Source organism: Engystomops pustulosus, chromosome 2 (assembly GCF_040894005.1).
Source record: "Engystomops pustulosus chromosome 2, aEngPut4.maternal, whole genome shotgun sequence".
NCBI classification, from domain to species: domain Eukaryota; kingdom Metazoa; phylum Chordata; class Amphibia; order Anura; family Leptodactylidae; genus Engystomops; species Engystomops pustulosus.
In genome coordinates, this window is record NC_092412.1 from 219395229 (window position 1) to 219409765 (window position 14537).

Sequence of the window (14537 nt, forward strand, 5' to 3'; positions counted from 1 at the left end):
GTTTGTGTTCCGGTGATGAGGCCAGGCCCCTGGCACTGTGGCCCATTGCAGCTCATACATACAGTGATATTTAGTACCTGACTGACATATTACTTGCAGTGTAAGCACTTTTAATGTATAATCTCCATAGTCTGGCATTACAGATTATTCAGGAGCCATAAAAATTGGAAAGTTTTCCTTCCCTGCCATCTATGCCCCAGTTTTATGCTCCTGCTGATGAAGTCGCTCTGCATTATAGAGTGATCAATCAGCCGGAGATTTTAGCGGTGACAACTCCATCTGATCCCTAAATCAATGCGTGTTAAAGCTTTGTGTACAGTAAGTGAAAGCTGAATAATTAATTGCTTTACCGATTTTATTCTTGCAGGATTGATAAAGCGATGCTGGCCAGCTTGAAAGTCAAGTAAGTCATTCTTTTTTCTTTAAGAGGTTTTGTTAATTTGATTGATTGCAGTTCATTTTCTTAGAGCTTGGGTTGTGTTGTATCATAAACATATTGTAGACCTCAAGAGGAAACGTATGCAGGTTATACATACCAATGTATTACTATGCAGAAGTTTTTTGCCTAATTTTCCCAACACCTGCTATGTAAGAAAACTTTTATAGTACAGTTAAAAGCTAATTATTATCAAATAGTTAAATACAAAGTTCATGAACAAAAGAAAAATGTAAAGCGAATCATTATTAATGTGGTGATCACACATTTCTTTCAAAACAGTATCTACATAGACCGCAGGGAGGTTGTTCCAAACATCTTAGTGAATTAACATCAGTTTTTATGGATCTAGTCTTGCTCAAATCCTTTAGTCTCTTTATGCAAGACTCTATAGGGCAGTGATGGCGAACCAATGGCACGGGTGCCAGTGGTGGCACTCAGAGCCCTTTATGTGGGCACTCAGGCCTTCACCCCAACACAGAGTTTGCCAGACAGGACTCAGGGCTTCCTCCTGTGGTCCAATAGAGCCCAGGATGCGCCATGCTCAGCGCCATTTTTAAGCAATATCCTTGGCTGCCAGAACTAAAGGAGGAGTGAGAAGGTGTGGATAGATATGAGTTGTCGTTGTAGCTCCTGCTCTGGGTCCCCTGATTCTTTCTCTTCAGTAGACCCTGGAAGGAAGCTACAATCCAAATTTCTCCATCATCTTTCTATTGTATTGGTGAACTCGGACCCCAATACTCCAAAAGGTTCGCCATCACTGCTATAGGGGGTCATACCATCAGTATTTCTGAGATCATAGTCCTTCCGCAGAATATATTTTTAACACTTATATTTTTATGCCATTCATCCTCTTTATCAGGCCTTCCTAAAAACTTGTGCAGTTATTTAGAATGATTTCTATATTTTAATATTGTGATAATATAGAAACCATATGTGAATATGGCCTAACTTTCACTGTTGTACTGTAAATGTAGCGATGCCTGATGATCCCTAAGTAGAACCACCAATGATTTAGTACGTCAACTACAAGATATTATAATGGGCGTAAGTTGAATGTACTGGACCCTATTGGTAAATCTTTACCAGGCACTTTAACTATAATGTATTGTTTATAGGGGTCATTTTATATGGGACAGAGACACTTCATGGCCCCTCTGATGTAACCTAATCCTCCACACCCCCCTCCAACTGCATCCATAGATATACTGAATGTTTTCCTACTCATTATATATAATGCTTCGCATCACCTTTTCTAGAACATGTTACCCATAAATACTTGACGGGGTTGTCCACTTACAGCAAATAATTGATAGTATTTGATATTATTTGCTATTGAATAGACTTTTGTTATCAGTCACTGTTTTTTAGATCTCTGCTTAGTGTTATTCAAGATGTATCTTCATTGTTTACTTCCTGTGGACAAAAAACGGTCATGTAATGTCACACAGGTGCACGTCTCGTTATTTTCCTGGTCATGTGATGTCACACAGGTGCACGGCTTGTTATATCCCTGGTCATGTGTTGTCACACAGCTGCACAGCTCGTTATATCCCTGGTTGTGTGATGTCACACAGGTGGACCGCTCATTATATCCCTGGTCGTGTTATGTCACACAGGTGCACAGCTCATTATATCCCTGGCCATGTGATGTCACACAGGTGCACAGCTCGCTATATTTCTCTGGTCAGGTGATTTCACACAGGTGCACGGCTCGTTATATCCCTGGTCATTTGATGTCACACAGGTGCACAGCTCATTATATATCCCTGGTTGTGTGATGTCACACAGGTGCACAGCTCGTTATATACCTGGTCGTGTTATGTCACACAGGTGCACGGCTCGTTATATCCCTGGTCATGTGATGTCACACAGGTGCACGATGTGTTACAATCAAATGAGAGCTGTGTGATATAATTATCACAACAAAAATGTTGAAAACAGTGACGAATTGATACATAAACAACCACTTTAACTCCTACCCAGGACATGTAATAATATATGGCTTCCTCTTTTACAGTCTGATGCTACATACATGTTCTGTGTGGTCCTCTCCACGTCTATTATGAGATCAGTAGATCAATATTTAGTAGTCATTTGTGCTCAGCAAAGACAAGGCAGCTTGATATGTGGAGCTGTCATCTCTGTATTGTTGGAGGTCGTCTCTGATTCTGAATATCTCCCTCCTCCCAGCCCCTCAAGGTGTGTTGTAACATGTAATCAGTTCTACATCTGCTTTACCAGGAGTCCTTGTAGCCGTGGTAATTGCCATTCATCCTAGAAATCTGAAGCACAATGTCATATAATGCACAACTGATTTATGATGCATGGATTATAAAAGCTCCGTTCATCTTGAGGACGACTCATTCATTGCTTTTATAGAGTAGACCTTTGTGTAGCCCGCCAGCTGCTGATTGTAATGACTCCACTTTTTGGCTTAGAGAGGGCTCTTACCTCGGAAACTAATGGCCAAAAGTTGGAGTATGCAGAACAGGAAAAACACTTCATTTCTAGGATGAGAACATGGCAACAGGTGGACAGAAATGTTTTTAGCTGGGTGATGTTCTAGTATTAATTTGAAAGTCTCATGTTTTTTTCTCTATTGTTAAATGTTTATTGGTGATTTTATGTCTGTGGTGTGGTGTTATATTGAGTGTGTACTAGTGGTTCTTTTAATATAGAGAAAACAGATTCTACGCCATTTGGCCACAAACATTCCTTGAAGAGTAACTGTAACCTATACCTATATCCCATTTAGCCTTCGATTACCTCAGTGCTGCAGTAGCTGCTTCCTCTGCCTGTGCTGATAAGTCCTCTGATTTCATAGTTTATTTGTCGGTTTCATGGGAAGAGAGGGGCTGATGCTCCCTTCTCACAGAGGAGGAGGTCTTCTGCACAGAATAGTGAAATACAGGATTTCCCTACCAGTCCCTCAATCCCAGTCTGTGATTCTACAGAACTTTTTTCTCTGCACTTCATGCTGCAGCCCTACCCCCACCTTGTCATTTGAAGTATCAGCTCTGTGCATATGATCTATTAACCCCTAGTGCAGGCTATAGACTGCATGGAATTGGGTTACTAATGATTTTTACCACTTATTACATGTTTCCTGCACCTCCATGTGATGGAAGCTGCCAGGCTGGTCACCATGTACATTCTGTATCTGTACTGTGCAATGTTCAGTGGATTTACTTGTGGGAAACTAAATGGATTTAATGCTAAATTACTTTGAGAGAGAACACAATACATCATGGGATCTGTGGGCAAGCTAACTGGCCTCAGCTTGAGGGCATATTCTGACAGACATTAGTCTCCGCCCACTTCACCTCTGGTGAGAAAGATTTTTGTCAAACACTTTCCAAACAGAATATGCCAGAACTTTGGAAAGAAAAGGACGAGCAGCACAACGTAGGAATCATTCTGTTTGTTTCTAAAGAGGGAATCACATAAAATAATTTCCTTTAGAGCGACGCTTTACAGGAAATCTACCACAGCTATATAGTAGTTATGAGCAGCGTTCACTTACACACTGCTGGAGTGCTGCAGGTGAGGGGGCTGTAATGCTGAAGCCCAGGAATGGTTCTTTTGTGAAGAAAAAGACTTTTGAAATCCTTGGACACCGCAGCCCTGGAGTGGCCAAGAATAGTTGATAACAGCTTGGGCGCTCCATATATGCATAATTATATGCATATATGCATAATTATGCCTTTCACAGTTTGAGGGGGACTTCTTCCCTCTTCCTCCTATTCCCATGTAGGAGAGGAGTCTTGAACTGCGAGAGTTCCCAAGATGCTCTCCTTTACTGTTGGGCGCTCCAGGGCTTTAGCATTGGAGCTCCATCATATGCAGCACCCCAGCAATGTGAAAGCTGCTTATAAAAACTTTATAGCTGTGGTAGATTTCCTTTAAATCCACCTATAACAAGGTACTTTGGGAAAACCACAGACAAATGCATTTGTTGGACTTAAAGGGAACCTGCCCCCGACATAAATGCTTCATACAAAAAACTATGATTAAGAAGCACTACCCTTATTCCTAAATGTTAAAAAATCAGTTTGTAAACTTATATGCAACTTACCTGAGGGGAGTTCAGTCACAATAAGTGAGTCCTGCTTATTCATTGTTCCCTGCATTGCCCTGCCTCTCTGTTCCTGATTGACAGGTCTCACTGCTAGGAAACGCTGCTGGTATGGAACTACTACTTCTAGACTGTCTGCCAATAATCAACTATAGACATATACAGCTCCCTTTACTTTCCTGTTATCAGGGAAAATGCTACACTATGCCTTGCTGGAACCTTGAGAGAAAGACCTCTCTAAAGAGAATTCCTGAAGATGGGGTGAGAAGCATTACTTTGGAAGTAATAGGAAAGCAGCATCGAGCTCACATACGCAATCACATAAGGGATGGTCCAGGATGCTGAACCATCATCTCAGGAAAGATGATAGGGAATGATACAGCACAGGGCACATTCTTTATAAAACGCAAAGTTCATTAAGTCAAAGAATCCAACAGATACAGAACTTGTTAGCGTCTTTTGGACTGTATCTCTTTTCTCTGTATGTAGAATGATCTGTAGAGTGTTCACAAATGTTTAGCTGCGGCTAAAGGATTTGTAGGAGTATTCGCTGTAAACATTGTCGGCTTATGTTGCTACTACACTTCACTTGCTGTATACTAGCACAACAAATTTAATTAAGTTAATTAAGAAGCCAGATAATAAGAGTTGAAGCTGGCATTACTTATTCCCATTTGGAAGTCAGCGGATTTCTTAAACACATTAATGATATTATACACGGCATATAAATTGAAAACAGATTTATGTTAATGTGTTAACTTTCAGGAATTCTTAACTACATTATAAGCTCATACGTACAGCTCTTAATTACCATTACAGAAGATTTCCACCTAAAATGGAAATAGGTCGCACATGAGTAAGCCAGGTTTTCAGTCTTCTTTTATACTGTTCATGTTACGGTGGAAAAATTCCAGGAAAAAAGATGGATTCAACTAATAATGCACTACTCAATACTGTAAGGCATTTCGGGGGTTGGTAATGGGTCACAATACATTTTTTGAACCTCATTATGCTGCTTCATATTATTAAAGGGGTATTCCCACAAAGGCAAGTTTCTTAAATATACTCAGGATAACAAAAACACATTCTCTATTTCACTGTTATTAACAAAAATGCAGCATTTCACAGATATAATTCCAGTCTGTCTCTATCAGTCCTGGCTTATACAATTGCAGCTACCCCTAGACACGACTCTGTAACTTCTGTGTGAGGGTCGAGGAAGCCATCTTAGTTTTCTGTCTAACGGCCGTGGAGCTGAGATTAATGTCCCTCTCTGCTCCCTGCAGAGGTCCCTCCCCCTCCAGGATGGAGCTCATACTGATACACAGACACTGAATTGTTGCCAGCAGCGTGAGAAGTGTAAAGCTACAGACAGGTTCTTTATTTGGGGAGGGGGAGGTAGGCACAGCGGATCTGGCAGTGTGTTGTGAAATAGCAGAGAAGTGGGAGAGCGGACTGTGTCATTGTGTGTAATATGGATCTCATCTTTGATCTGTCTCATCTCACTTTCTGTGTGTCAGATAATATTACAATCTTCAGAAGCCAAATGAGCCTTGTACCCTGATAATCTAACCACAATTTTAGCTCACAGAACTAGATGGGTCATAATGTGTCTGCTTATAGAGTGTCTGCCCACCCCTTGGGATTTTACACTGACCATTTTACACTGAGTGATATGTGCTAAAACAGCAATAAATTTAATAAAGTCAAATTTTGAAGTAAATGGTTAAAAATGAACCCTGCTAGTACAAGATTCATAAAACAATTTAATGCTGGATGATAAATCTGTTCTACTATAAGACTGTTGAGTTATACTCGCACATCTTGTTTTATTCCACCTCCCGCAACGTTTCGGCTGTAGTCTCAGCCTTTGTCAAGCCGAAACATTGCGGGAGGTGGAATAAAACACCCAAGTTTGTTCACTACTTTGGAGTGCTGCCTGTTTTCATTTTTTGGATATCGATTGCACTCTGGCTGGTGAGAGTGAGGATAGCACCCATAACACCTTGTTCCTAAAGGACTGTGCTGCTATTTTTCCTTTTTTCATATATATATACACACAACTAGTGGATGTGGATACATGGACCAATGTCACGACTATGGAACGGCAGACAGTTTACCCCACATTCACAGTCTTCTAGCACTTATGTACAACACTTTAAGTTATTACATTGCTAAGTATTACTTGTGTATTGTGTTGTCACCACATTATGTGGGCCCCAAATAAAGGGGCTGCAGAATCTGGCTAATTTTAGGACAAATGATCCTGAGAAATGATCCACTTACAAGAAACGACAGTATAATCCTTATGGCAGGTTATAGATGACATGTCAATGTGTTCAGTCAGGTGTCCTGACCTGCTCCATGTCATCTTATTATCTTCCTGTTGGATTTGACGTGCACGGAATATAACACTGTTATTGTGTAAGCTGTGAGGTTGATGTGATATGAGACACATGTGAAAAATCCAGATGCGAGAGGCTGGCACTTTAAAGACTATTCAAAGTCAGACGGCTCCTGCTCCCTAGAAAAATGTCTCATTACAATACAAACAAATATAGCCGTTGAGGTAGCAGAGCACTCGCCCATCAAGGGTTGCTTGCTTCAAGTAAAAAATGCTTTATCTTCTAAGGGTACTTCCAGGGGAGAGGGAAATCCTCCTAGTGCGGGCACCATAAAAACGGTGGCCATTTTTCATCCAAAAAGCCGGAAGAAGTGTTGAGTGCAGTAAAATGGCCGTCCTTTTGCCGGTGTACCTGCACTAGCAGTATTTACCTCTCCCCTGGAATGTACCCTTAGAAGATATAGCATTTTCACTTGAAGCAAGCAACTATTGATGGTTGACCACCTTTTACTTCAAAAGCTATACTTATAACTTTGTCATGCTATTTTGTTTGGAGATTTATGTAAGAAGTCTTCTTGGTCACTGAAATGTACTATGAGCCATATTTAGTGAAGGCTAAGCCCATACAATGTGGAGAAGACTTTCATTGCTCTCTTAGAGCATGTGCCTTGAAAAATACTAGTCCCCATGCACAATGTTTCATTTGGGCTGAATATTTTAAGGGAAATATACCACCAGGATAAAGGATTGTAAACCAAGCACACTGACATACTGGTATGTGCCCCTGCTGGCAGGATCTACTCTTCTTTTTGATTCTTTTTGTATTCTTTTTATATATGTTTTTATGGAAAAAATGCTATACAATTATGCAAATGAGCCTTAGTGACTCTAGGCTGCATAGCTAGTGGTTGAACCCAGAGCTCCTCTGGCTCATTTGCATAACATTTAAAGCCTTTTTTTCTAAATACAAGAACATAAGAGCTTAAAGGAAGAGTAGATCCTGCCAGAGGGGGCACACACCAGTATGTCAGTGTGCTTGGTTTACAGTCCTTCATTCTGGTGGAAGATGTCTTTTAATGGGGTGCATGTGCAAAAGATCTATGGAAATGTTGTTAGAGCTGTTGGTTGAGTTTATCAAAGCTTTGTGCATTGTTGTTTTAGGGCTTGCACACTGAAACATACATGAATCTTTTAGGTCAAATATCTTGAATATGGGGCACAGGCATAAAGATATTAAAATTCTTTTTATTTATAATTCAGCACAACACAACAATAAATGTACAATTCATCCTCTGTCAGATACAAAACTTTGTACGTTTCCAATATACACTTATTGTAGAAATCCTTAACAGCTTATTTATGAATATACATTAGTGATCTTTCACAGATAAATATAAATATACATTTTTTTATTATATTCCCTTTACAACTCCCCGCCCACCCCCCCAGCGACTGGTGAATCCTAGCTAACCATGTCTATACTCTCTTTTCCTAATTCCACTACTCCCATAAACAATTCATCTTACTCTTCAAGAACTTCATCAGCATCCATCATTCTCATATGGTCCATTCTAGTTCGCCACACTTGAAACCTAGGTGGATCTTTGTTTTTCCAATTATACAATATCATTTTACGTGCCATTAACAGACCTTCCATAGCCTCTCGTTTACCTTTTCTTGTACCAATTAGCCCAATTTCTGTTCCTAAGATACAGTTTTTAGCACTATATGGGACGTTACAACCACTGAGCACTCTGATGCCCTCTATTATGGCTTCCCAATATCGCACTAATTTTGGGCACCTCCATATCATATGTATTAAATCCGCATCTACAAGCTCGCACCTCGGGCACTTCTCTTTTCCCGATTGACCGAATTTATTTAACATTTTTGGTGTGTAGTGCACCCTATGCACCAAAAATATTTGAGATATCCTATATGATAGGTTCTTAGTGGAGCGTTTTATCATACACAATGAGTCATTCCATTCCTCTACTGATAGATCCGGTAGGTCCTTTTTCCATTTCTCATAACAATATGGTGCATTTCCCTCTAATATATTGTTATCCAATCCCTTACATAATTTTGATACCAAGCCTTTAGAGTTTTTTTGCAACCTCATTGTGTGTAAGATCGGGTGTCGTGTCTCCCTAAAACCTACCCTTGTTAAAGACGCATTGAAGGCAAACCTGAGTTGGGCATATCGTAACCAGTCCCTATCCTCCAACTCAAATTCCTGTGTCATTTCTGCCAATGTTTTGAATCTATTCCCGTATACTATCTGGTGCACATATTTCACCCCTTTTCCACACCAAAACCTTGACCCATCCAATGGGGCTAGAGTCCACTCCCCGTTACCCCACAGTGGAGTTTCTTTTATAAAACTCTCCCACCCTAAATCTAATTTAATTTTTTCCCATACCCAGTGCATCAACGTGAACAGTGGATATTGTTCCTTAAATTCTTCCTTAGCCAAAACTCTTGACTCCAATACACTCCATATATTATATCCCTCCAAAAAATCATAATCCCTACCAAGTGCATACCTAATTTTCATAATGTCGCAATCCATAATATTTTGTAATTGTGTAGCAATAAAGTATTTATTAAATTCAGGAAGAGCTAACCCCCCCCTTTCAATTGGTGCATATAATTTCTTAAGACTAATTCGTGCCCGTTTTCCCCCCCAGACCAGATCCCTCAGGAGATTCTCAAGCAGCCTAAAGCCTTTTTTCATTATTACTGTTGGACTATTCTGAAAAACAAACAAGACCTGAGGCAATATTACCATTTTACAAATAACCAACCTAGCTGCCATTGGCAAATTCATTTTCTTCCATATTCCTATTTTTTGTCTTATTTTATTCAACATGGGCTTCACATTCAAATTAATATAGTCCTTCAAGTTCTTGCTAATCACTATGCCGAGGTACTTCATTTCAGATACCCTGTTCAATTGCCCAGTTTTTGGAATTTCTCCAACAGTGTCATCCAACAAAAGATATGAGGACTTGCTCCAGTTTATAGATATACCGGACAAGGTACCATGCTCACCTATGAGATCTATTACAGACTGGAGCATGTTCCCTGAGTGGTCCATGAACAAGAGCATATCGTCCGCATATAAATTCAGTCTGTCCTCATTCGGACCTCTAACAAACCCTCTTAACAGTCCCTCGTTTCTTAATCTACAAGCCAGGGGCTCCAATGCCACCGCAAACAGCAGGGGAGATAGGGGGCACCCTTGCCTTGTTCCCCTATATAGACTTAGTGGAGCCGAGGCCCTCCCATTAATGCTTACTCTCGCTACAGCCCCGCTATATAAGACTCTGACCCATCTAATGTACTGAGGGCCGAATCCCATCCTTTTAAGGACAGCCCAAATATAGTCCCATTCGACGCGGTCAAAAGCTTTGACCGCGTCCAATGAGACCAACATCCTCTTGCCCTTTATCTCACATGGTGTCTGTATATTCCACCAGGTTTTTAAAATATTATTACGGACCGATCTCCCTGCCATGAACCCTGTCTGGTCTTCGTGTATCACACCCGGTATAACCTTCTGTAGCCGATTAGCCAGAATTTTTGCCAGTAATTTGTAATCAGTGTTCAGCAGGGAGATCGGCCGATATGCTTCAAGCTCTTGAGCGTTTTTCCCCTCTTTTAAAAGCAGGGTGATAAGGGCTTCTCTCATTGAGTCTGGTAGCCTACCTTTTTCATGGGAAGCATTAAATACCTCTAACAGGGCCGGCAAGAGCAGGTCAGAAAATTGCGCATACACCTCTGGGGGAATTCCATCCGACCCCACTGCTTTACCCTTAGATAAATTGTTTAATGCATCACTTAATTCAGAGAGGGAGATTGGACCGTCCAACATCGCTACATCTTCCATTGAGATGTTTGGCATTGGGATGTTAGCCAACTCCTCTTCAATTTTCCCCACCCCTACACAGAGCTCGGATGAGTATACATCCTTAAAATATTCCAGAAATTCATTTCGAATATCTACTTGAGTTCTTAATAATTTCCCATCTCTTGCCTTTATGGTACTAATTATCTGCTTAGGGGTCTGATTTTTAATTAAGGATGCCACTCTCTTCATTGAGGTATATTGACCCCCTATCATTCTCCGAGCTTGTCCTCTTAATATCAGCGATGCCTTTTCCATGCATAATAGCCTCAAACATTCCTGAGCCTCTAACCATTGGTTATTGTTGCCTTCAGTAGGGTCTGCTAGAAATTTTTTCTCCATTTCCAATACCCTCGATTCAGCCTGGGCAAGATTTACCTTTCCCTTTTTTTTTAAATAACTCACACAACCCTGCACCGAGCCCCTCAGATATGCCTTCAATGCGTCCCAACTTACTCTTTGATCTTGCTCCCCCTTCCAGTTCTTCAAGAATATCTCTATATCCTCACGGATTTTGCTTTCCCCCTTAACCAAGTCAAACAAGAAAGGCTTAATTTTATAAAATATAATCCCGGTATTATCACTGCTAGTCAACAGCAACCACATGGGGGAGTGATCCGAAAGCCCCCTTGCTCCTATATCCACCTTATCAATGAGACCGTACCCCCTCTCATTTACTAGGATTAAATCAATTCTTGAGAGAGTACAGGCATAAAGATAGCTACTGGAGGTTTGTTCTTAAGTTGAATTTGTATGTAAGTCGGAACTGTATATTTTATCATTGTAACCCCAGCCAAATTTTTTTTGGTCTCTGTGACAATGTTGGGTTGTTATAAGAACCAGGATTAAAAATAAAGCTTCATAACAGACACCTGTGATAACTGTTACAGCTGTTTATTGTAGCTTAAGGCTAAAGTACAGTAACTTACCAGCATCCAGAGGTCCGTTTGTAACTAGGGGTCGTCTTTAAGTGTGTTCTTAACTAGCGTGTTCTTAAGTAGGGGACCGCCTGTACTTGAAGACTAGGCATTACTTAAACTTTTCTAAAGAATAACTGGTCCTTTTTAATAGAAAATATATTAACTGAATTCACTAGCTAGTATGTCCAGATAATACATAAATAATAGTTGTACATAAGCAAGTAGACATCTTCCATTGATAGCAGAACTGTGGAAACAATAGAGGAGATTACTCAGGATCGTTGTGAAACAAGTAAAAACAACATCATTTTTAACCTCACTACACTTTTTGTACGTAGAAGTAAAAGTATTTTTTTTTTTGTGGTAAGTCTATATGAATGGATCATGGTCACGGTGTTCCTGTGACAGCGTATGATAAAGGCCACGCCCACCCCATCCACCTGGATACATGCCAGCGGGATGGGGTGGGAGTATTCTACCTCACTTTGTGATACATGTTTAGTATACAGAGTGATGACATCAGGGCTTCATTACAGTTGCTGGAGGTAATGAGATGTCTCTGAATAAAAAAAAACTACTTTACATAGAAAGAGGTGCATAACTGTTAATGAATGTGTGTACATCAGCGGCAAAACGTCAGTGTTATTTTTATCTTGCAGGAAGAGCAAACGTGCAACATTGTATCACTTATATTAAGGAGAGGTAAATTTAGCAGATGACACAATGGGGCACGTTTACTTACCCGTCTTCTGGAGTTCACCGAAAGTGCATTGTCGGATGATTATGCACTGTGCCGCGATTCACTAAGATCATGCACCCGATATCCTGCATGTGTTGCTTCCCCGCTCAGGTCCACTGGAGTTCACCTTCTTTTTAGTGGTGCATAAAAGTGCTTGGGCTTGCGACACAATTTGAAACTTAAATCCCTCGCTCTGTCCGAATCAGTCAGACAGTAAATGTGTCCCAATGTCTGTACATCAGTGAGTGAGCTCTGTCCTGGACTGCAGGGGGCCGGGGCTAGAGTGCAGGGAGCAGAGAGAGAGAAACTCGTATCTAAGACCCAAGGTCGTGTCTAGGGGCAACTGAAATTGTGTACAGCAGGACTGATAGAGACAGGTTGGACTTATATCTGTAAAATGCTGTATTCTTGTTAATAACAGTGAATTAGAGAATGTATTATTTTGTTATCCTGAGTACATATAAGAAACTTGTCTTTGTGGGAATACCCCTTTAAGTAATGGCCTCTGGTATATAAGAGCAGCATCTCTGCAGCTCTTGTGTCCTGGAACTTATTATACAGTAGCTCCAAGTTAGTGAGAATCGGTGATACATGGGATACATCAGTTCTGCCGGTTTCGGTATTTTCATGGAGTATAAGTTTCCTATTCAATTAAACCCTGACACCCTCAGCCACAGCTCTGCTGTTATCCTGCCAGCCAATACTGTTATTAATAAAGTCATGCAGGTGGTGCTGGGCTTCTAGGCACTTTTTTTCTTCTTTTCCTCATAAATCAGTTTTCATTAGTTCCCATGACAACCTGTTAAAAATTCCTGTTAAGGGAATTGAAATGGGAGAAAATGAGTAGACATAACAACATGGAAACGCGTGAGGCGCGCAGCTGAACCGATAAGCTCCCGGCCCGACTCTCCCGTCCTGACTCCGGTAATTGGACTTGCAGGACCCTGCAGAGGGTTAGAGACTAAAGCTTCTGGACTGGGATAACTTCATTCTACACTCTGAGGATTCCCACTAAGACAATGTACAGAAGGTTATGGTAAGTTATTCTTATTTGTTAGATAGCAGGTACTCGAATGAGAAAATGTATTAGAAACATGAATACAGACAGTTCCTGGGTTACATACAGGATAGGCTCCATAGGTTTGTTCTTAAGTTGAATTTGTATGTCATAACTGTATGTTTTAGAATTGGAGTTCCAGACAAAATCTTTTTTTTATCCCAGTGACAATTGGAGTTTCAAAATTTTTTGCTGTAATTGGACCAAGGATTATTAATAAAACTTTATTACAGACACCTTACAGCTGATCATTGCAGCCTGGGACTAAAGTAAAGTATCCAGAGCTTCACCAGAAGTCACAGGGGGCAGAGAGGTCCGTCTGTAACTGTCTGTAAGTCGGGTGTCCTTAAGTAGGGAAACGCCTGTATATTCTAAAGAATGGTTACCTTTGTCCAGTACAAATGTAGTAGCGCTGGAGTTATTGAAGTCCTATGTAAAACTACAGATAACAAAATATGTCATCTAAAAAAATTAATAGAAGTTGGTTAAGGGGCTGTGAGGCGTTAAAGGGCATTCTCAGTAAAGGGAATATTCCAATGATGAAATCTTAGATAGAGGCACTGCCCCTAGGACCAGCCCCTATGGGCCACCCAACCCTCATCCAACCTGGTAAGAGGGAGAAGTGGCCACTTATATGTTCATCTATCTGCATTTTTGCTTAAGGGCAACCCATCACCAGATTTGATCCCACTAAACTATTAGTCCCCTCAGGTAGAATATGAAATGTCCTTTCTAGAATTATCTCTTATATGTGAAATCTCACCATTTTACAAAAAAAAAAATCTATCCAAAATTCAGGCAAATATGACTCTTCTCAGAGTCCACTTTTCACATGAAATAAATCAAGTTTAGTGGTTGCAGGGGAATTGACACTTCAGAAACCCTTATCTTTGGTTTTATAATACCTAGAAACATGTACCATATTTAAGATAATATCTCATCAAGATTTAGATCTCATCTTATGGTTTTGTAAGCTACAGAACTGGACATAGAGGCAGTTAAAAAATAGGCAGCAGCTTCTATGGGGCTTGCAGTGCCAGGGGGACCGGCACT

General features: G+C 40.5%; 1 protein-coding gene across 5 annotated transcripts in view; it reads left to right on the forward strand.

The window, feature by feature from the left end:
* Positions 1-14537, forward strand: part of RAP1GAP2 (RAP1 GTPase activating protein 2) — a 517296-nt gene that overhangs the window by 138679 nt on the left and 364080 nt on the right. For 4 of the 5 annotated variants that reach the window (XM_072138202.1, XM_072138205.1, XM_072138206.1 and 1 more), the window contains exon 2: positions 368-403. In XM_072138202.1, the coding sequence (XP_071994303.1) occupies positions 368-403 (36 nt within the window). Of the gene's footprint in view, positions 1-367; positions 404-13294; positions 13464-14537 lie in introns of those variants that run through there. The other variant, XM_072138207.1, reaches the window with a different exon arrangement.